The following is a 24,501-nucleotide window of genomic DNA, read 5'->3' as shown; positions in this document are numbered from 1 at the left end:
GCTCCCAATGGGAGGAACAGCTGCTCCCTGAGGGAGGTTCGTGCCTTAGCCTGGCCGATCCCCACGCGGGTCCGAAGCAGGGCATGGGTCGCTGGGCGGCCCCTGCCCCCGCCGGAAGTCCGCGCGTGCGCGTTGGCCGGCCGGGAGCGCGCGTCCGGAGCGGAGGGGCGGCGGGAGCGGGGCCGCGGCCGCTCAGTGTCCCCGCCCCCGCCCCCCGGCGTTCCGCGGTCGCCGTGACAACCGGAGCGGCGGCAACGGCGGCAGGCGCTCCAGTCCGGCGCCGCCTCCTGGCCGCACCGCCAGCAGGCAGCCGCCGCCCGGCCTTGCAGCTCTCCCCGCCTCTCCGCTCGCGGGGAGGGACCGGCCCGCCCTCCGCACGCCCGCCCGCCTGCCGGAGAGTGAGCGGCGCCGGGGCCGCCCCGCCAGCCCGGCGTTTCCCGGCCGCCGTCCGGGCGCGCGCAGCGAGCGGGCGCGACTATGCCAAGATGGTCCTGCAGGCGCGGAACAAGCACCGGGAGGCGGCCCCTAAGCCGCCCCAGCCGCCCCGCGCCTCGCAGTCTCCGCTGAGGGGGTCGCCAGATGTCGGCGCCGGGGAGCCCGGGCCCGAGCGCGCGCCCCCGTCCCCTCGGCGCAAGGGCGCCGCGGGCAGGAAGGGGCCCAGAGCCGAGTGCGCCGCGCCACCCGCCGGGGGCGGCCTTGGGGGGCGCTTGGCGGCCGGGCTGCGCGGGGCGCTGGGCCTGCGGCGCTCGGGGCGCGGCCGAACCTGGACCACGCTCCTGCTAGGTGAGCAGCCCAGCGCGCGGGCGCCGCCGGGACGCGGAACTTTGAGGCGCGGGCCCCCTCTACCCTTTCTCTCCGCTCTCCTCAGGCTTCCGCGCCGCCGAGCTCCGCCGGTCGGTCCCCGCCAGTTTGCAACCCTCTTCGACTTTTCCTGGGACGTCCTTATCTCTTCTTTCAGTCCCCCTCCCTCAGGCTCAGCCTTCCTCACTCCCTTCCTACTTGCTCTGATTTTAAAAAAAAATGGCCCCGAAATCAACAGCTGCCCGGCCTGGCTGCGAACTGGCAGGTCTGCGCTAACCAGACTCAGGCGCTGTTGATTGGCGCGGACCGGCCGCCTTCCCGTTATCTCGGCCCCTGTCCGGGAGGATGGTTTGCTTTGGGTTGGAAGTGATTCTGCTGAGCTCAAAGCAAAAGCTCGTCCGCTGTTCTATAAAGTTGCTAAACTTATCATTAAATTTTACCGTGCCTTTTTCGTCTTGACTGCAAACACAGCCGATGGCACTTTGTTTGTGATTCCCCTTCGCAAGTACTTTTCAGGTCGCGTTGTGTTTGGGGCGCCCAAGCTGGGACCCTGCTGACCTAGCAATGATCGGTATGGAGGGCTCTCCTCCTCATCCACTACATTGACCGAGCGGATAATGTGTAATGATGTATTGAAAAAAATAAAGTTGAAACATTCGCGTGTTGTGGAACGACTTTAGGTTTCCTTTGTTTCCTGATTGACATTCTGATAAGGCAAGTTACAGCAGTTTGAATGATAGGCCTGATTTTTCTAAGTCAGCTAGTAAAAAGCTGTAACACTGCCTTTCCTATATAATGTCATTAATGGACTTTGGCTACTGAATTATTTAACTCTTTGTCCTTTCTAATTCCCTTAGTGACATCAATGAATTTGGAGTTCAGTATAGATCAGGGAGTAAAATATAGCATATCAGCCTCCCTTGAGATCACAGGCATCACTAGAAGCCACTAAATTATAAAAAGCCACAGACATCACACACACATATTTTGATGGGTGCAGATAGGTTGATATTACTATTGGGGTACTTTTTTTTCTATGATTGATTCAAGTTTAGAAAAATTCAGTATTTTCAGTATGTTTCTTTTTTCAGTAGTGAGCATGAAAAATCTTGTCAGCATGCAGGTTAGATAAATTCACCTTGGGGAGGCAGCATGGTACAGTGGATGAGACAGAGGCTCCTGATCCAGCTCAAGGTGTTTAAGTTGGTTAAGTTTGAAGTTATTTCCTTTGTGAGTGTTACCTTCTCTGTGACACGGGTTTATCACCTGCCCTCCTTACTCCAGGTCATGTCCTGAGGAGCAGAACTCAAAGGAGCTGGGGTACAGCATGTCTAGACACTTTGTATCAACGCATTTAACAAGTTTTAGTTGCTATTGTAAAAGCGCATACATGATACTGATTTGATATCTGGTGACAGGATGAAGGGGGCTTCACTGGTAGCTCAGTGGTAAAGAATCTGCCTGCAATGCAGGAGCCACTGGAGACCTGGGGTTCAATCTCTGGATCTGGAAGATCTCCTGGATGAGGAAATGGCAGCCCATTCCAGTATTCTTGCCTGGAGAATCCCATGGACAAAGGAGCCTGGTGGGCCACAGTCAATAGGGTCCCAAAGAGTTGGGCAGGACTGAAGCAACTTAGCACACATGCAGGGCAGGATGAAATTGCATCCCCCCCCCCCCCCCCCCCAGCTGCTGTAAACATTAACCACTTCGTAGCAAAATATGGAATGGTATCACTCCTTCAGGGAGGTTATGGTAACAAACCATAGAATATCTGTTGCCATTTTTGTGCATATTTTCTTTGCTCCTAATTGCATTTCATTTGGATCTTATATTGGATGGCTTATATTTGGATCTAGTAATGCTCAGACCTAAGTACAGTTTTATATTACTATAGCAGTGTGGCACTTCAGGTATTAGAAGGAGGTACAGTGAAGGTCCCACAGTTTTGGATATACTTTGGACACTGGGCTTCAGATGGATGGAGGTTGGATGACCAGACCAAGGTCTAGAGACTTTCTGTCCTTGATAGCTGTTTACGTGAGGCCATAGGGCAGCTTGAAAGATGGTCCTGGAGAATAGTCAGACCTGGGACGCTTAGTTCTTTCTCTGGATCTGTTCTTTCAGATCCTATAAAAAGGAGCAGGGTTTGGACATTTTTGAAAGCTGTCTCATTTCACTCTTCTTTACCTTCCACAAATCAGAGTTGAACTGACATGATGTGGTTTTTTAGTACAGTATTTTGCTATGATAAAAATTGCTTCATTTATGTTTTGAAAGAAATTTTAACCATTTGGGGCTCCCTGATAGAAGCACACCTTTTAAAGAGAGACTGACTTGGGGTTCCTAGAAGTGGGAAACTCACTTCTTGTCAAACTGGCCCTTTCCACTGTTCAGCAGTCTAAGCTCTGTTAAAATTCATTTTATTAAACATGTCTTTCTTTTAGGCACTGTTTACTATTAAATGGTAACAGTCGTAAAGAAGGTTTTTGAAATGTTTATTTTTAGAAGTTTTAACCCAGTAGCTCCCTTTATCAGCCAGGGGAGGCAGTGGTGTAGTAGAAAAAACCATGACTATTTCTCCAACTTTTTTGACCACAACCTTCAGTAAGCAACACAATTCCACTAAACATGCTCACACTTGTGAAAATCCAACCCTGTACATTTATGCATCTGTCTGTCAAACTATTTGTGTATGTCAGTGTCCTGGCAGGAAGCAGATTTAATAAGTGGCCTGTTTTCAGAAGTATGAGCAGGTTTAGGGAACCCACAGAGGACACTGAAGCACCCAGGGATTGTCACCAGTGGGAAGATGCCACCACTTCTGGACCTGAAGTGGAAAGGGAGCTCCCTCCGGAGCTGAACCCAGGGAAAGCTGTGCAGTGGGGGCAGGATCACCCACGAGGAGGGATCCCAGACACTCTGCCCACCCTCTGGTTTCCCACTGGTGCCTCTCACTGGCTGACCAACTGGATATCCTTTGGCAAGGGGCCCAACTGAATCATTGTGTAGAGTCAGCCTCCTGGGGCCAGGAACAGGGCAGAGAACGGAGGAGAATGAATTTGAAAAGGGAAGTGGAGACTAAGGATAAGTATGTACACAATATTTAAAGTTAAAAGGTCATGTACTCTACTCACCCTGTAATATACAGTACACCCTGATTTTCTGTTCTGTCCTTTTTCAAAAAATGCTGTTTGTAAACAGCCTTAAAGAACTGTTTGCTGATTCTGTACCTGTTTCGAACTTGTTGGTGCCTGGGCTAAGCATGTAGCTTCTTTGAGTCTCAGTTTGTACACATATTAAAATGGGAGGCCTGGACTAGACTAGTTCTCAATCTTGGCTGTGTACTGATGTCACCTGGAAACTTAAAAAAAATCCTGATAGCTAAGCCACAGGTCAGACAAACCAGAATGGGGTGGGATGACGTGGAAGGAAGCATCAGTAGCTTTAAAATCATGTTCTGCTTCCCTTTAGGAACAGTCTGTCCCTCATCACAGACTTCCCTGTACAGAGAAGCCTGGTGGGCTATGGTCCATGGGGCCACAAAGAGTCGGGCATGACTGAACATCTGAGTATCTCTGTCCCTCATCACAGAGCTGACATTCCTACTTGGCAGCAGTCCCCTGGAACTAGTGTAACTGCCCCTCCCCTCTTTTAAATGTGGACCCAGACAACAAAGTTTACTAAGGTTTCTTCTAATTTCTCTTGTTTTCCCAACATGGACTGTGGGCTGCCATTTATCATCTGATATGTCTGTTGTATTAACTGGAGATTCATGGAGATGGTGAAGACTAGGGATGTGGTGAGAGGACAGATTTAAGGGAGAAGGTCAAGATTTCATTCTCTCTTGGGACATGTTACCTTTGAGACGTTTGTGAGAAGTCCAAGTACAAATGTAAAGTAGGTGAGGGACATAAAATGGCTGAGTGGGAACCTAAAATAGGGAGTCTTCAGCAAATGGGTGATACTAAATAAATTCTTGGGAATTCATGATAGCATTTCTGTATATGTGAGGTTCACTGTGTACCAGGCATAGTTCCAACTACTTTAGATTAACTGACTTATCTCAAACTCATTTAACTAATAACTCAGTCTTTGACATGACACTGATCGTCATACCCATTTTACCAAATGGGGGATGTGAGCACACAGATGTTAAATAACTTGCCCAAGGTCACCCCTAGAATGTGGAAAGGTCAGGACTTGAACCCAAGCAATATGGCTCCAGAGTTCATGCTCTTAAACACTACTTATAAACATTATAGTTAATCCCATAAAAAGCAGTCCAGTTTCATAGGGAAGATCAGTTCTCCATGGATGATCTTTCATTATTCATAAATCATTGAGCAGGAACAAGTTTAAAAACTGAAAGAATTCATTTTTAGAGTACATAAATCTACAACTATTGTAACTTTTATTTTTGCTTTAATACTAATTTTCTTAGCATTATTACTATCTCCCGCCACACAGCCGCCCCCGCCCCCCCCACCCCGCCGCAAGTGCATTTAAGAGCTCATATATCTTCATGTTTGCCTGGCATATTTCATCATATTTGACTTCCTTTCCAAAGTAACAAATTATCAAGTGTGTTTTTCAGTACTTTCACTACATATAATTGATTTCTTGGATGGCATTTTATAATTTTAATCATGGCAGCAAATGTTAACCTAGTAGCATAGTCACCAAAATCAGTCACAGAAATTCTGAGTGATTCATTGTAGTGACCAAGGATTTATCTTCTAGTTTACAGTTCAGTTCAGTTCAGTTGCTCAGTCGTGTCCGACTCTTTGTGACCCCATGAATTGCAGCAGGCCAGGCCTCCCTGCCCGTCACCAACTCTCAGAGTTTACTCAGACTCACGTCCATCGAGTTGGTGATGCCATCCAGCCATCTCATCCTCTGTCGTCCCCTTCTCCTCCTGCCCCCAACCCTTCCCAGCATCAGGGCCTTTTCTAATGAGTCAGCTCTGCACATGAGGTGGCCAAAGTACTGGAGTTTCAGCTTCAGCATCAGTCCTTCCAATGAACAGTAGCACCAACTATATCTTAAAATGCAGTTTATAAATCACTTGGCCAATAACTTGAAAACTTGCCATCTTGACAGATTTTTAATTTGAGAATATTGTTTTAATTGAGAAGGATGAGGATTTATTCTTATTTTCACACCAGCTCAGATTTGCCCAAGAAGCCACTGCTCTGCATTGTGTTTTCCTGTTACTTCCTAACAGTAACCACTGCTTTTTGCCCTGCAGCCTTTCAGTGCTGCAAATGTCACAGCTCAGACTCTTTCCCCCACGTTTTGATACTAATCATAAAGTACTTATATAACTAGCAGAGTGCTACTGTTTTCTCGTATGTTTAAAAGTTTTTTTTAAAATAAGACCGTTTTGCCAAAATTTTACTTTCATATTAGGTTCAAAGCTTTCGTTAACGAAAGAAACCACTTGTTACTCACAAATAGTTTCATTTTTTTTCTAGATTACTTGACTTAATTTAAATGTATAATCATTAAAAGAAAAATAGAAACAATAGAAAGAAGTAACAGCGTATACCTAACCAAATTTGGCCAACCTACACCCAGACTGGAACAGTGCTGGGCAGTCCCAATGACAGCAGTCTGGAGTCCCAATTGGGAAAAGGTCCCAGGCAGTGTCCTCTCCATGAGTGAGAATGCAGATTGCAGCTTTGGGAGCTCCTGCTTATGATCTCAGGCTGCAAACTGAATTCATGCAAAAATGAAGCTCTGGTTTAACTTTTACTATGCTGTTTGTTTCACCTTGTGGGACATAGGATTTCGTTAGACACTGAGGGGTTGGCCAGACCTCCAGGGGCTCTAGAGTTCCAAGACCTACTCCCTTTCTTATCTAAAGTGCTTCCTGATTTACTGTGCAGGAAGGCTTGCAGGCAGGCATGGAATCCGGGCAGTGTCCAGGGAGGTCAGAAGCGGGTCAGAGGCCTGGTAAGGCCTGAGCAAGACTTCCTCCATTTTAATGTCCCTAACAAAAGACCTGATTTCTTACTTCTCTCATCTTTGATCTCCTTGGAAGTTTCATGAAAATCTAAAACTTAAAAGTTAACTCCTGGAATTTTATATCTGAGGAAACTAAAGTGAGACAGGTAAATGGCCTGACATCTCTTGTGAATTCACTGAGTGAAGTCTGAGATTAAAGGTAAAGTATCTTGGTTTCTTGGGGCTTCCCGGGTGTCTCAGTGGTAAAGAATCTGCCTGCCAGACAGGAGACTCAGGTTCCCTGGGTCAGGAAGATCTGGACATGGAAATGGCAATCCATACCTGTATTCTTGCCTGGGAAATCCCATGGACAGAGTCACCTGCTGGGCTACAGTCCATGAGGTCACAAAGAATCAGACATGACTTAGCAACTAAACAACGATGATCTTGACTAGTTTGGTACATCTGTTAAATTGTAGGTTTCAGATCTACAATCTAAGGCAGCTGTCAAAGATACTGTAATGGGAAGATGATCTCATATATTCTAAGACCTGATAACTTTTTTAGCAGGAGTTCTACTTTGGTGGCTTATGTTCATTTAGGGCATTGCTCTGTTTGCTAAATCCTTATGGTCAACCTGTCAGCCTCCATTTTGTGTTCGCATAGCTATTTTTTTTTTGGAAACTACTAAATTTTGAATTGTTTTTGATTGGTTGGTTGGGATTGTCATTAAAAAAAGCAGAGCAAAATATTAAAAATCAGTGTCATAGTTTTCTTAATCATTTAACAGATAAGCAAAATGTGCTACCCAAGGGCAGTTTGAAATTTGGAGAGAATACATAGCATTGAGAATCCATAGCTGTAACCTTAAAACTTAAATGGCTTATTGATTAATGAACTTGTTAAAATCTCTTGCTTCATATGATGGGCCTGGGGGTGTACTGTGTATATATGGATCTTTTTTTTTTTTCCTCTCTAGGGAAGAGATGCAGCTTCTACATTTTTTCCTGTTAGATTTACTAAAGCTTTACAGTTTCACTATGATTGCTCAGAAGCATTTAGTGAGCCTACCATATTATTTCAGGTGTATATTTTATCGCTACTTGTTCTTTAAAAACTGAAATGCATTTTTTTCAGTCAAGAGAAAGTTACTTTATTAAAATTGCTAATGTAAGTTACTATTTGATTTTTAAAATATTTCTGTCCATGTTATGTGAGGATATGATTTTAAAAGGAAGTTAGAATTTATTGCTTTAAAAACACATGTATTGGGTAGTTGTTGTATTAAGTATTGCCTACTTTAATATATGTATATACATAAATATTTTTAATATTTGGCATCTTCCTTGGTGGCTCAGACAGTAAAGATTCTGCCTGCAGTGCAGGAGATCCAGGTTCAGTCACTGGGTTGGGAAGATCCCCCAGAGAAGGGAATGGTTATCCACTCCAGTATTCTTGCCTGGAGAATTCCATGGACAGAGGAGCCTGGTGGGCTATAGTCCATGGGGTCACAAAGAGTCAAACACGACTGAGCGACCAACACACTGTAATATATGTGTATACATAAATATTTTTAAAGTGTGAAAATTTACATTGTATAATTCTCTGTTTAGAAGTCTAATTTTTATACTGTTTGGGGGTGGTGGTATTTACTTTTCATGTTCTGTTTTCATTCACTTCTAAGTAAACCTTTGTCCTTGATTTTTAAATTATTCCTCAGGAGTTTTCTCCTTTATGCCAGTACATCCTTTTGGTTAAGTGTGCTTATTAGCATTTTTTTCTGTTTGAGCTTCCAATGAGAAGAAAACCAGAGTCATGAAACCCAGGCTATCCTGGAAGTCTTGTGACCTTGGGCCTCATGGGAAAATAAGAGCCATTTTTTGCCTCAAAAAGAGTTCTGGATCTTTTTGCTTAATCTTTGAAAGTGCTCTGTGAACTACAACTGATAAATAGTTGTTAGGTTTGTTTATGATAATTGAAATTTCTTAATTTTTCCCTAACTGTTGTAAGATACTATTTTGCTCAGTGTCAAATATATGGAGCAGATTCAAGTTAACTATGGTCAATCTTACAAGTATAATTACATAGACCACTGTGAATTCTTGATCTTATCTAGGAGTTATATAGTTTTCTTCCAGTCATGACTGAATTTTATTTATTTATTTATTTTTCCATTTATTTTTATTAGTTGGAGGCTAGTTACTTTACATCATTACAGTAGTTTTTGTCATACATTGAAATGAATTAGCCATGGATTTACATGTATTCCCCATCCCGGTCCCCCCTCCCACCTCCCTCACTGGGGAGACCCTCTGGGTCTTCCCAGTGCACCAGGCCCGAGCACTTGTCTCATGCACCCAACCTGGGCTGGTGATCTGTTTCACCCTAGATAATATACATGTTTTAATGCTGTTCTCTTGAAACATCCCACCCTCGCCTTCTCCCAGAGTCCACAAGTCTGTTCTATACATCTGAGTCTCTTTTTCTGTTTTGCATATAGGGTTATCGTTACCATCTTTCTAAATTCCATATATATGTGTTAGTATACTGTAATGGTCTTTATCTTTCTGGCTTACTTTGCTCTGTATAATGGGCTCCAGTTTCATCCATCTCATTAGAACTGATTCACATGAATTCTTTTTAACAGCCCTCAGATTGGGAGAAAATAATAGCATGACTGAATTTTAAAATAATCCTGCCTCTCACTTTGAGAGGCAATGTCTTATTAATTAATTGAGTGCATTTTTTGCCTACTGAACCAAGAAAACAAATTAAAAGGGTCAAACCTGCCAAGGCTTTTAGTTTGGGGAGCAGAAAGATCCAAAAGAAAAGCAAAATAATCTTGGAGGTCCTTTGGAAAATATGAAGTCCTTATTAGTGTTAGTAGTTGTAGCTGTTTAGTCACTAAGTTGTGTCCGTCTTCGAGACCCCATCAGGCTCCTCTGTCCATAGGACTTCCCAGGCAAGAATATTGGAGTGGGTTGGCATTTCCTTGTTCAGTGGATTTTCCCAACCTAGGATTGAACCTGTGTCTCCTGCATTGGAAGGCCGGTTCTTTACCACTGTGCCACCTGGGACGCCCCCAGTTGTAGCTGTGCAGAGTTATTAAATGCTAGGAGTAGAGATAACCAAGTAAAAACCCTCATTTCACATTTGATGAAAGTGAGACTGAGGCTAAATAAGTCATATGAAATCCAAGGAATATTTCTTCTTAAGAATGTAAAAAATAATTTGATTCTTAATTTTAATTCTTTCCCTTTCTTGATTATAATTCTCACCTGTCAGGATTTTGACAATTTTTCCTTCAGAATACCTTTTGAATTCATGTTTCCCTTTTCATAATAAAAACTGTTAAAAGTGTAGCTTTCCAAGCCCAAGTGAGATCTATTGCATCAGGATCTCTGAGAGTGGGGGCTCAGGAATGCAGTCTTAACATGCCCCACCGCCACCAGTGTTTTCATCCGTGGTTGCATGTTAGAATCATCCCCAGTACCAGATCTAGCAATGTCCAGAGCTCCGAGATGATTCCAGTGTGCTGTCAGTGTTGAGGCATTGCCCTTAGAAGTGTTTATAAATCAGCTCAGGGGCCTGGGGATCTGGAATGGGACCTGGGAGTCTGAATTTCTGATAAGCTCCCAGGTGACCTAATTATTGCTAAAAAACATGTGGAGTACAAAGCAGCCAATTCTTACATTTTGTGAACAAGTATGAATATTTTGCTCCAGCCATTTCTGTACCAGTGATAATTAACCTTGATTGTATATTAGAATCATTCAAGTATTGAAATAAAAAATCTGGAGTTTCAGATTTAGGAGCCCTGGATTAATACCCAGACATCTCTAGTTTTATTTAGCAACACTGATGATTCTAATGCAATCCCAGGGTTTAGATCACTTTTGCTCTATGTTGCTGCTTTATGATGTTCTTTGTGAATCTTGCTCTGTTTCTTTACTGACTGAAAGTGCTTCTGAACCTTTTTTGGTATGTCGTGGTGCACATAAAAAATGATAATGTTTGTGTGGTGTGAGTGTGAGAGTAAATGATCTCTTCAAAATGTAGAGATTTCTGGCCCAGGGGGCACTCTGCTGGCTCCCATTCTTGGTACCATTGGCTGAGCAGCTATGACAACGCCCGCCCACCCCCCATCCCCTCACCCCTGGTGTTCATAGGGCTCTGAGAGCCAGACAGCCTGTACATATAGTGAGTGAGTCTTCAGTTGATACCTCATTACTGTCAATATCATGAGTATTCTGTATCATCAATATTAGTGATGGGATTCTTCTGCTGTGTTGGATCAGAGTCCACATCCAGCTTTATTGTAGCTGTCTTTTGGCTACTCAACATAAATCCTCTCCTCAGTTGTAATCATGTCCTGAAATCCAGCCTCTCCCCCCACTTCTGCCCACCCAATCCCACTTTAATAAACCCTGCCCTGAGTGGCTATTATTGATCTGCCTTCTCAGATTTCTTACAGTTCATAGACTTTGTGCTATTTGCTTGGGTGCGGGTGTTCTCTCATTATTTTATGTACCTAAATCTTATCTCTCAAAGATTTTATCTTTAAAGCCACAGATGTTGGCTTATATTTCTTTAATGTTCTCAGTTTCTAGGAAAATGTGTTGTGCACCTAAGTGGTATTTAGATACTTGTTGACTTTAAAGCACTTTATGACATACAAAATAGGTGCTAGAAAGAAGGAAGGAGCTGAGCCTGAGGTATACATGACTGTTTTCTCCTTCCCAAACTGGCTTCTAAAGAATGTCTTTTTCACTTATTAGTTTACTACATGGAAACTGGGCTTTGATTTATTCTAGGTACTATAGATTAGAAGCATAATTTCTTTCAGTATATTAATTTTGTTATGTGTATTTTACCTTCACAGAATGAGAACCCTTTGAGCAGTTTGGAATGCTTAGATTCCGTCCTTAGGTGTTTAGGTGTTTTACTTGAGTATATTCTCTAATTTCTCTTATATGGTGGTAGTCTTTTAACAGCTCAAGCCATTGAGGTGCCAGGCGTGATGCTAGAAGATGTAGATATTAAGATGGATTAACCATTTTACCTTCACATAATGGGAACCTTTTGAGCAGTTAGGAATGCTTAGATATTATCCTTAGCTGTTTAGATCCTTTACTTTAGTATATTCTCTAATTTCTCTTGCCTGGTGATAGTCCTTTAACAGTTCAACCCATTGAGGTGCCAGGCATGATGCTAGAAGTTGTGGATATTAAGATGAATTAACCATAAGCTCACTGTCAAGTACTCTAGCATAGGGAACTGTGATAAAGGTAACTTTGGAGGAAAGTTTTTACTTTCGCTTTAGGTTTGAAGGATTCATTAACAAAAGAAAGCGTACCTTACAAACACATAAACAATTTCAACTTTTTATAGATTATTTGACTTAATTTAAATATACAGTCATTAAAAGAAAAAAGTTAGAAACAATAGAAGTAACAGCATTGTTGTCCAGTCCCTGTTGTGCCTGACTCTTTGAGAGCCCCTGAAATGCAGCACACCGGACTTCCCCGTCCTTCACTATCATATATGTGAAACATACATGTGTAACAGCATATACATCACCAACATCCAGACTTAAACAGCGCTGGTGAGTTCTGAATGACAGCAATCTGGAATCCCAATTGGGAAAGGGTCCCAGGCAGTGGCCAGACCTTTGGTGAGACTTCAAATTGCAGCTTCGAGGGATCCCACTTCTAATTCCAATACACAAACTGATAACATCATCAGTTAGCATGCAAAAAAGCAGCTCTGGTTTTACCGTCTTTTACAGTGCTGTTTGTTTCATCTTGTGAGTCACAAGACATCTTAGACCCTGGGAGCAGGGAAGAGGGGGTTGGCCAGACCCTCAGGGGCTCAAGAAAATTCTAAGACCTACTCCCTTTCTTCCCTAAAGTGCTTCCAGACTTGCTGTGCTTGCAGGCAGGCATGGATTCTGGACAGTGTTCAGGGAGGTCAGAAGTAGATCAGAGGCCTGCTCTCCTACTTCTGAAGCCTGAACAAGACCTCCTCCATTTTAACTTCCCTAACAAGGTATAATGAACTTTCCTGGTGCCTCAGTAAGGCAAGGAATATGCCTGCCAATGCAGGTGACACAGGTTCAATCCCTGGGTTGGGAAGATCCTCTGGAGGAGAAAATGGCAACCCACTCCAGTATTCTTGCCTGGGAAATCCCATGGACAGAGGAGCCTGGTGGGCAATCTGTGGGGTTGCAAAGAGTCAAACACAACTTAGCGACTAAACAACGACAACAATACAACAAGCAAGGTTTAATAGGTGTGTTGGCAGGACAGGCTTCTCAAAATACCACTTTTGAATTCCTTTAACTTTGAAAGAGGAATTAAGAGTTTTCAGGTATATAGCATAATTAAAATGAAAGTCGCTCAGTCATGTCTGACTCTTTGTGACCCCATGGACAGTAGTCCATAGAATTCTCCAGGCCAGAATACTGGAGTGGGTAGCCTTTCCCTTCTCCAGGGGATCTTCCCAACCCAGGGATCGAACTGGGGTCTCTTGCATTGCAGGCGGATTCTTTACCAACTGATCTATCAGGGAAGCTATCAGGAAGCATCATTAAAACGCTAGGTATTTTGGAGGATTGTTGCCCTATGCAGCCTGTGTGAAGGGTGTGTGGTGGAATTAACCAGAAAAAGGCCAGAATGTGGGCTCCATGGTGTGAGCTATGGGAAAGCCAATGGGACTTCAGACATGGGGAGGAGATGCTTAAATCTGTACGTTTAGAAATTGACTTCCTTCTCTAGGAAAGACTTGGTGTGAAACTGGTAGACTACTTCCTAGTGACTTCAGCTTCTGAAAAGAAACTTGTAAACTCTGAATGGTCCCTTGAAAACAACTGTTAGTAATATTAGGAAGAGGTTGAATATGGAACTTGTCAAGATTGATTTGAAAATCTCATCCAGTGGATTTAAGAAGAGTTCTTAACTTCTTTTTTTGTCATTTTGTCACTTGGGCATTAGGGAGGCCAAAATTGCAGAATGCTTTAAGTACGGATTAACCTCAATTTAGGAATAAGTTGTATTTTTAAATTTTGCAAGTCATTTTGGACTTAGAATGTATTTCTCCATATAAATATTGTTACAAGATGATGTCATCAAATGCATGCAGATCGAAAGGGAGGCAGCTCTGTCACTGGAGAGAAACTGAGGCTTGAGAGGGAGGCTGGGTCCAGGTTTTTACTTTGGGGGAAATACCCTCTCAGAGGCCCAGTTTTTCATCTGTAAAATGAGAATAAATACAAGATTGTTGTGAGGCTCAAATTAAGAGAGCTTGTGAAGGAATTCTGAGAGTTAAGGCAAGTACTAGTTATGAAGTCCACATGTAAGGGATTCAGTGTAGGGTAGGTGGGCAACTGTAGTCGTGGCTGGAGTTCTGTGGCTGGCAGGTTATCACAGAGGGGTGAAGGGAGCCACAGCACCCTGGCTCCACAGCTTCACAGTCCCTGCTTTCTACCTCGAGAAGGAGGAAGAGAGAAAGGGCGGTGGGTGTCCAACTTTTGTGTGCAGCAGACTTGGCTGAGGAACCTTAGGAAAGCAGGTCGTGGAGCTGCACTTCCCTGGAATCCTAACTGGGTGGGTGGCCGGGAGGGTCTGTGGAAGAGACCAGGACTTCTGAGTCACCTGCTAGGGCAAGGCGGCCTGGAGGAAGGGAGAGACTGCGAGAGTTGGGGAGAGAGATCTGGGGGATCTGCTGGTTGGAGAGGGGATGGGATTTAGGAGCCCATGAGGACTGAGCAGAGCAGCGTGGAATAACCTCCTGTTCTGTTTCTTTCTTTCTCCGTTCCTCCTGCCCTCCTCACGGCAGTGAAATGGTGCAGGCTATGCCTGGGGCGGGGAGCAACATGAGGCACCTCCTCCGCACTTCCTGAGCTGTGGCTGGACAGAGGGGTGTCAGCGGTAGCAGAGCCGGGCGGGCCTCTGGAACTCTACTGTGCTGGGGTTCAGAGCACCCCTAAGCACCTGGAGGCTTAGGCAGCAGGCTGCACCTAGGCAAAGGGTCTGATTTACACTGATCACAGCGACTCTATTTTTGAAAACAAAGCAATTATATGCACACTGTGTGTGTGTGTGTGTGTGTGTGTGTGTGTGTGTAGCTAGCTATCAAAGTATATTCAACTTTGGTTTATTATGTGGACATGATTTAGGATTATTTAATTATCCCCCTTATATGCATTAATTCAGCATTTGAGTTGGCCTTTGTTTTCAGCTTCTTGCTAAGTACTACTATGGTAGAATTCAGTAAAACATTGTTTCTCCCCTCAGGGAATTACATTCTATTTTGTTTTAACAGGATTCTAATAACTGAAGAAGAATAATTTTCAATGAAGAAGCAGCTCAAATCCTGTAAGGCTGAAAATTGATGTAATGTGACATATAATCTGGTACGAAATTTCTTTAATCAGAAAATGGAAGGAGTGGCCAGTTTAGTTTCAGAGTATTGGTAATTTGTGTGCTTCCAGCAAAACTTAAGAGCCTTACAGAATTCTCAGCCACAAGATTGCAGTCTTTTGAGTTAGATTACAAAGCAAACCTTCACTCTTTGAACAATCATTTTTCTTATAGAGTAGTTTTGGATTTTTTGAAAGTTTTTTTTTTTTATGTTCTGATTTTTAGAATGACAAAAATAACATATGTGTTAAACTGGAAAAATTGGTTATCAATTTTGTGACACCGCCAAAAGACTATACACAGGATTAATAATCACCAGAATATATTTAGAGAAAATCATAATCTTTTCTGTAGGCAAGAAGGCATGAAAAGCTCTTTGGGGATGCTTTAAGAAGTTTTTGTCATTTTATGTCTTTATGCTTAAATTATGTGCTCACAAAGCAGTATCTGCTTTACTTACTGGGGTTTTCATTTTCAGATGACATACACATAGAATTTATCTCAATTGAATAAACTAAAGCATAATTCTATACTTTTATATAAAAATAGCTTCTATAAAATACACTGCCCTTATCAACAGATGAATTATAGCTTTTTTTTTTCTTTTTTTTTTGAATAATAAAAGAAAGATGAAAGGGGAATAAGATACTTTAGGGTAAGGAGGCCTTTGTTGCAGCCCCTCTGTCCTCTACAAGAGGCCACACAGTACAGAGGTCTTAGGTCAGAATTCCTGCTTCCAACTTCCCTTTCTCTGTTTATCCACTTTGTTTCTTGGGCTAGTTTCTAAAGTTCCCTGGGAATCAACTTATTATCTATATGTGTGCTGTATACTAAGTCACTCAGTCCTGCTGACTCTCTGCAACCCCTTGGACTGCGACCCCATGGACTGTAGCCCTCCTCTATCCCTGGGGTTTCCCAGCAAGCATACTGGAGTGGGTTGCCATTTCCTCCTCCAGGGCATCTTCCCCATCAAACCTGCACCTCATGAGTCTCCTGCATTGGCGGGTGGATTCTTTACCACTGAGCCACCTGAAGCCCTTATTATTTGTATACCCGGGAAACATTGGTACTTAACACATAGGATGCTTGTGAGGACTTCTTATGTTAGGTCAAGTAAAGCGCTGAAAAATGCCTGGCAGGTAATAAGAATTCAGATGTTAGCTGCTTTGTTACTACTACTGCTACTAATTAACTATTGTTATTGTTAAATTGAAATGAAAAGAGGAATTTAAAACATTGGGCAGATTATGCATCAACCTTGGAAACTGAAAGAGGGTCATTCAGATGCTGAGAAATCCAAGAATTGCCTAGTGCTGCAAGGATTGAATTAAAGGAAGGCACCAAAAGGACTTTGTGTCTTCCTCCTTCTGAGAAAGTATAGTATTCTGAGGGAGCAGAGAGCTGATGATCTTGAAAAATCATATGTATTACTGCAGAATTGTGAAGGTCAGAGGCTAATTTAAAGGCATAATGTAAAATGCATTTCTGTTAAAGTCACCGGAATACTGTTTGCCCTCTTTTACCAGAATTACTTAGTATTATTCTAGAAGTTTATCATTATTGTCAGATGGGAAGAACAAACTAATAGTAAAATTATTAAACAGGAACAAAATTATCTTTTTAAAATATTACTTAAAATGGAGAATTAGAGATGATAAGCCAAAAAAAAAAAAAAAAAACTAGAAGAATCAATTGTATAGCAGAGGAAATACATTACAAATAAATACACTTCAAAAATAAATACATTAACAATATCCAGTGAAGTATAATGAAAACAAAATTTCATATTTTTTTAGCAGGGGAAAAAGTGTTAAAACTCCCAGCAAAGACTTAATAAGAAATATGAGTTAAGTTTATATTATTAGTTCTACTGATAGGAGTTTTGTCAGGAGCAATTGAAAAGAGAGTTGGAATAATTGAATCTATATGTTTATGGATAATAACATATATGTGCTGTAAACATGTAGATTCTTCCCATATTTATTTATAAATGAAATAAAAGTTATAATCTCTAAGGGATTACCAAAGTGTAACAATTCTTCAGTATGATAAAGGTGGTATTTACATTCTGTGACAGAAGAATAATTTATTCAGGACATAATAGTTAGGTCATTAAGAAAATAAAGCCCAAATTTTATTATGGTGGTATGACATCTTTAAAGGAAGTGGATAGTAGATTGCTCAACAAGAAATCAAAGTTTCAAAAGATCAAAGAACCCTTGACAAACAAATGTCAAATGACAAACCTGGTTAAATATTTATAGTTTCAATGATCTAGAAAGAGTAACTCTTTGTCTTTTGTAACCATTAGTATCTTCTAGGTAAAATGAACTTTAAAATTTTTAGATAGAAATACCTTTATAAAAGTAAGACAATGAGATCTGAGCTGCTTGTCTTTCATTTCTAAGAGTATTTCATAGTTGGTTTCCTTGTAGTTACTTAATCAGAAGCCTACAGTAAGATGAATCTTGTGATATAAGAATACTGAATGGTGTTTTTCGGATTCTTTTTAATGTGTTCTTTGTACTTGAACAGAAGGCAAACTATTGATTCTTATATGAGACTGGTTTTATTACCAGTTTTTCTCTCTATTTTCCAATTTTCTTTCTTCACCTCTTTTTCTTCCTGTTTTATTTTAAGTTTGTTTAAAAACATTAAAACTTATTATAAAAATTCAGATATTGCAGCATGTATCAAAGTGATAGTTCCTTTTTTCTATCCCTCTCCAGTCCTGTTCCCTGAAGTTACCATATCTTTTATTCTTTTGCCTCTCACCATTGATTCTGTCCTTCTCTTGCAGTTGAGTTTGTGGAACTTTCCATCTGAAGATTTCTTGTATGGTTGTTGGCAAATAATATTAATAGCTCCTCATTTATTTTGCTGAGTGAATGAAAATTATAGCTATATGCTTAATTCTTTTATAATTTACTCCATTGGTATTTTAAGCAGAGCTCTGCGACTTTTTTTGAAGAGTCCATTTTCTTTATCCACTCCTTAAGAGTTCAGGATTTACAGTTCCCAGACTTTATCATGTTTATCTTGTAATGCTTTTCTGTAAGGTGAAAACACTTTTAATGCTAAAATAATGGTTTATGTTTCTTTTTTTTTGCAGCTGCCTTTGCAGCAGTGTTGCACTGGTAAGAACGTTTTTCTCCTTGGTATATTTTAGGCAGATGTTTACAGCCTATCGTCCTATTTCTCATATATATATATATATATATATATATGAATAATTCCAGTATAAGGATGAATATATATTATATGCAGCAAACTAGTATGAAAATGTAGTTTAATTGATAAATCAGAGCCAGAATAATGCAATTTTTAATAAAAAAGAGATCTATTATTAATGAGGTTATATTTGAAACTCTGCTTAACATTAATATAGTGTTCATATTGAGAAGATTAAGTTTTTTAATCTTCTGGACAGAAAGAAATATGAATTTCATAAATCAGACATTTCTGAAATAGTAACCCAATGACATTTATAATTTAATCTATAATTTTGTTGTATTTGGCTTATAATATCATTATTCTGGCTCATTCTAATTTTAAAATCTAATTTGAATGTGTTTTCTTATAGAGAGAAATTTTAGTGGAAGTATAAGATATGTTGAATGGAAGAGCAAATATGGATACTGTTGTGTTTGAGTTTTAATACAAAATTAAGTGTAAATATGTAGGGTATTAATATTTTATTTTTGCTTTTAGAGTTTCTTTTAAAATTATACTTAGTACAAGTTTTAACACTGTTGCTTTGTTACTGTTTTGTTTTACAGGAGTCATATAACACACCTCTTTGAAAATGATCGTCATTTTTCTCACCTCTCAACATTGGAAAGAGAGATGGCTTTTCGCACTGAAATGGTTAGTTTTCATGTATGATTTTATTGTAGTAGTTTAACAATCTAAATATTTTAAGCTTCTTACGGAAATTTTCAAAGATATTTTAAAGTAGAAAGAGTAGACCCAATTCCCCCTACCCATTCCTCTAGCTTCAACAACTGAGGACACACAGCCATTTTTCTGTCATCTACATTTTCATATACCCATCTCTTTTTAAAGGAAACCATATCATTTCATCTGTAAATATTGTGTATGTCTCAAAAGAAAGGACTTTTTTGTTAACCGCAGTATCATTGTCACATTTGAAAATATTGAAGAACAGTTACTTAATATCATCAAATATAAATCAGTGTTTAAATGACCTGGAGGAATGGGCATTTACTAGCCATAATAACTCCATAAAGAAGAACTTTTGGTGTTCTTCCTGAGCTACACTTTATACAGGAAAGACAGGAAGATGCTTGATGCTTTCCTTCTATTACAACTTTTCAGAAAAGTGAGTTGCTTCTCTAGCATCTTTTAATGGTGACAAGCAGAGTTCTGTCTTGGGGTGTACCTTTACGGCCTGATAGATTTTAACAGATTTCTTAAACTTACCTGTCTTTCGCTGGTGAGAGCCCTTGCAGTTGGCTTTGTGATTCCTTGATATGGGATTCCCAGATGGCTCAGTGGTAAAGAATCTGCCTGCCAGTGCAGGAGATGTAAGAAACATGGGTTTGATCCCTGTCCCTTTCCTCTAGGGAAGATCCCCTAGAGTATGAAATGGCAACCTGCTCCAGTATTCTTGCCTGGAAAAGTTGATGGACAGAGGAGCCTGGTGGGCTTTATAGTCCATGGGGTTGCACAAAGTTGGAAATGATTGAGCGTGTGTGCATACACACACACACACACATGTTCACACATACACTCTCCTTTATATGACCTCACTAGTGTTCTGTAGCTTCCTTACTTTCTGCTACTGCAAGGCATTTCCTTTACAGACCTGTAATCATCCAGTATTCTAAGGAGCCCTAATTCCTTCCAGTAGCAAATGGTATTTACAGGCCCCAATTTTGGTGATAGAGGTGCTCATTACTAGTATTTTATACTAGATTGGCCACTGTGTCTAGGCCTTTTTAGTAGATAGAATTAAGAAACTATTTTTTAAAAAGAAAAAATAAATTATTAATTTATATTTCTAAATTCAAATTTAGGATTAATTACTTTTTTGATATTAAATTTGTATCTCTTCTGTCAGCCTGAGAATCTTGGCTTCATATTACCTGTATTTGAGGAATAAAAGTTCAAGTATATTGTTAAAAATGATTACTAGAAATAATTTAAAACTTGTTTGTGGTTTTAGTTTTGACTTTACTGTATATTCAACTAGCAATGTACAGTAAAATTACTGTATCTTAAATTTGTTTGAAATCCTTTCCCAATTTAATAAGTGATTCTTATATATATTTTTGGATATTTAGGAATGTAAAATTTTTTGTTTCTAAATTTTAGTTATATAAGATATTTACATGCTTCCAAAATCAAACCTATAAACAAGGTAGGTTGTAGTTTCCTGGGGGGCTGTCATAACAAAGTACTTGTACCTTAAAAAAGCAGAAGTTTATTTTCTCACAGTTATGGAGGCCAGAAGTCTAAAATCTAGGTGATGGCAGGAGCATGTTCTCTCTGACTTCATTCTGGTTCTCATGGTTCTGGCAATCCTTGACTTGCATTGTAGGTACCATGACTCCAATCTCTGCCTCTGTCTTCATGAAACATTTTCCCCTATATCTCTGTTTAAATTTCCCTCTTATTATAAAGATACCAGTTATATTGCATTTGGAGTCAGCCCTTCACATAATGTGGCCAAAGTATTGGCGCTTCAGTTTCAGCATTAGTCTTTCCAGTGAGTATTCAGGATTGATTTCCTTTAGGATTGACTGGTTTGGTCTCCCTGCTGTCCAAGAGACTCTCAAGAGTCTTCTCCAGCACCACAATTCAGAAACATCAGTTCTTCGGTGCTCTGCTTTCTTTGTGGTCCAGCTCTCATATCCATCTGTAACTACTGGTAAAACATTTTTTTCCTCAAAATGGGAGTACTACCACTGTCCCTCTCTCCTGTCTTCACAGCCCTGGTTCTGATGGGCTGTTACCTTACGCTGAGCTGAGAAGAGCCCTTTCTAACACTAAAAGAAGCCTTTTTTAACTCCTCAATTAGTAAGGGTTATAGGGGTTTCCTAAATGAGCGTGTGACTGAGTTATATGACTTTTTAAAGGTTAAAGCTATTTTGGAAGCTGTTTTGAGATCAGTTGTTCAATTAAGACAAGGTTATGCTAAAATATGTAAGTTTTTTGCAACCTGAGGATTTGTTAGTGATCAGAAACCTGAGAAATTGTAGCTGTTATGTGTGTGATTGCTTTGTTTTGCAAAAACAATACATTTAAGTTTTATTTTAAGCTAATTCGAGGCATAGTAATTATGTACTTTTTATTATAACATGTGCTTGTTTCAGGGACTGTATTATTCCTACTTTAAGACTATTGTGGAAGCACCCTCATTTTTGAATGGAGTATGGATGATTATGAATGATAAACTGACTGAATATCCCCTTGTTATTAATACATTAAAAAGGTTCAATCTTTACCCTGAGGTAAGATACTTTTTCAATTATGATTTTCATACTTTATAAAGTATTACTTATATTAAATGGTGATTCTAAATCTAAGATCTAATTCAATATATTAAATTTTATCTTTTTTAAAAAAGTAAATGGGTATCTTTTCTTATAAAGGAATATGAAAAAATCATTATTAATTTTTGGGGTCTTTAATGATTTTATGGAAATGAGTATTATGATTGCATGGTTTAGAAAATGTGAAAACTAGATTTGGTATGTTAATAGGTATTACATGACCTTTACATGTCATTTGCTGAATACTGTTTCTTCCTTATCTGAGATTCTTCATTTAATTGGATGCGTTTTTCCCCTGGCGGGAGTGGAAGAAGGGAGCTGAGATAGGAAGGCAGTGCTATCAGTAACCATTTAATGCATCCCTAGGCATTCTCCAGGACCTACCTGGGATGTGACTCCCTCAGTGACGTCTTTCTTGAGGTTCTCCTGTTTAAGCGCGCTTCCCCTTGGTGCCCCCTTCATAGCATGCTGATGCTGCTACGTGTGTTGCCTGATGCAACAGGGCCATGGCTGCCTTGGTGCTGTGAGATCTCAAGCTTGGGCTCAGTATCAGCACTAATCAGGGCTCTTGGTCATTTCCCATTGAGTAAAAGGAGTCTAATTTCCAGGTGAACTGAGTTAGCCTACTTAATTTTGGAGGAGATAGAGACCAATAAATAACCACCAAAGTGCTTATTGAGTACTTTCTATGCATGTCTGCATTTACTTTTCCAGCAATGGGATCACACAACTTTTTTTTATAAGTGCTTTTTGTCTTTTAAGAATATTTAAAACCATCTTCCTAAATCATCTTTTTTCAACAGCATCATTTTTTTATGGCTGTAATGCAATCTGCCATTGTTTATTTAGTTCATCCTTTATGAAAATTTTGGTTGTTTTCAACTTTTAAAATATCCTAAAGCTGCAATAAACATTCTTGAAGCAAAATCTTTACACATATCCATATGTTTTTTTAAACTCTAAATTTGTGGATGGGGATACACATATACGTATTTTTTTAAACTATACATTTGTGGATGTGAAACTATTTAGTTCAACAGAATATAGGCTTTAATGATTTTGGTACATGTTGCCAAAGTGCTTTCTAGATAGGATTTATTAATGAAAATTACCATGGGCAGTGTTTTTGAAAATGCTTGTTTCTCTGCATCCTTGCTAATTTAATGGCTAAAAAAATTAAGATCACATGATGTGTTTTGTTCATTGCTATATATTTGTGTATGTACATGTATATTTTCACTGCTTTGTATTAAATGCATTTTCACTTTTAAAAATAATTGCTTATTCATGCCCTTTGTCTATATTCTTATTGATATTTTTAAGAGCTCATTATATGTAGGAGGTTAATGCTATGCTATATGGATACGACATTTTCTCCAGCTTTTTGTTTGCACTTTAGCTTGGTACAGTATGATCTGAATGTATTTTTTCTCTTCAGAGCTATCATGTCTATGAATCTTTTAGATTTATGTTTTTTATTCATTCATATATATTAAAAAACTTCATTCTTAATTGTTATGTTTTTGAGATTTACATTTTTAATTTTTCTGAAATTTGTTTGAATACTCAGTTTTGGGGCAAGAATCGAACCTTTTATTTTTGCAAAATGGTTTTCTGTGCAACCTCACACTTGGGTGAGTGGTCCAACTTCTGTCTGCTTCTTTTATTATTTCCAAAATTATTATATACATATGCTTTCAACTACTTTTAGACTTTCTGTTCAGTGTTACCTTAGGTTGAGGTCCTGGGAAATAGGCTTTAAGATGGAGATCTGTACCTGAAGTATATAGGGGAACTCCCTTGGAGGCAATATCTGAAGGGGGATGAAGGAATTAGGAGGAGGCAGGCAGAGGACTTGAGTCACAGCAGAGGCCTCAGCCAATCTCTGGGGAAGCTCTGGAACTGGGATGACCCTACAGAGTTGTCCTACCTGAAGTAAGGACCTCTGGCCTTTATATTCCCCCCCTGTTGACTAGTTATGGCTGCAGTTCCCTTGGGGAGGGTGACCTTTAGTGAATTTACCCTCTATGCAGAGGGTAGCTCCCAGAGACCCAGCTGAGGGCTGTCAGCCACCAGCCCTCCCAGCTGCTCAGGGAATGAGTGCCTCAGCCCTGAGAGAGACCTGTGGCGCTCCACTGCCTCTGCCATGGTTACTTTGATCTGACTGTTCTTGTGCCAGCATCACACTATTTTAATTATATAAGTAGCACATTTTATTATCTGTTAGGACGTTTTCTTCAGTTATCTCCATTTTGTCATTTTTCCATATAACACATCTCAGTAGACACTTGAGGTTTTGCTTAGCTTTGTTTTATGTTTATGAATTAATTTGAGGAAGAATTCACATCTTGAAAAATTAAATCTGTTCAGGAAGATAGAATATCTTTCTGTTTGTTCAGCTCTTGTTTTATGTCCCTTAGTTGAATTTTATAGCTTTTGAAGATTACAGATTTGTATATCTTTTGTTATATTTTATTCTTAGCCATGGGTGAACAGATGAAGACTGACCAGTGAAGAATCTACATAGGGGACTGTGAAGCTCCTTTTACTAGATTTAAAGAGACCCAGATGGGGATGGTACAGGAAGGGAAAATTTGTCGATTATCAAAATATCTCAAAAATATTCTAGTAAGGAAACTGTTGAGGATACTTTTTTCTTATAATGTCTCCTCCTCTTTTTCAATTAGGTGATCTTAGCCAGCTGGTACAGGATTTATACCAAAATAATGGATTTGATTGGTATTCAAACCAAGATATGTTGGACAGTTACCAGAGGAGAAGGACTCAGCCCGATTGAAAGCTGTGAAGGCGAG

At 40.1% G+C, this 24,501-nt stretch overlaps 1 protein-coding gene across 3 annotated transcripts in view; it reads left to right on the top strand.

Annotated features, from left to right (window-relative positions):
* The first annotated feature begins 283 nt into the window (after window positions 1-283).
* DPY19L1 (dpy-19 like C-mannosyltransferase 1) overlaps window positions 284-24,501 on the top strand; it is a 94,419-nt gene continuing 70,201 nt past the window's right edge. The window contains exons 1-5 of one of the 3 annotated variants that reach the window (XM_070468394.1): window positions 284-783; window positions 18,283-18,307; window positions 18,950-19,037; window positions 21,509-21,646; window positions 24,376-24,496. In XM_070468394.1, coding sequence (XP_070324495.1) covers window positions 486-783; window positions 18,283-18,307; window positions 18,950-19,037; window positions 21,509-21,646; window positions 24,376-24,496 — 670 coding nt within the window. In that variant the 5' untranslated portion in view covers window positions 284-485. Of the gene's footprint in view, window positions 784-15,101; window positions 15,164-18,282; window positions 18,308-18,949; window positions 19,038-21,508; window positions 21,647-24,375; window positions 24,497-24,501 lie in introns of those variants that run through there. The other 2 variants (XM_020889337.2, XM_070468397.1) reach the window with 2 other exon arrangements.

Source organism: Odocoileus virginianus, chromosome 1, assembly GCF_023699985.2.
Source record: "Odocoileus virginianus isolate 20LAN1187 ecotype Illinois chromosome 1, Ovbor_1.2, whole genome shotgun sequence".
NCBI lineage: Eukaryota > Metazoa > Chordata > Mammalia > Artiodactyla > Cervidae > Odocoileus > Odocoileus virginianus.
The sequence above is the reverse complement of the archived record's forward strand: the minus strand, read 5'-3'. Positions and strand labels throughout refer to the sequence as shown.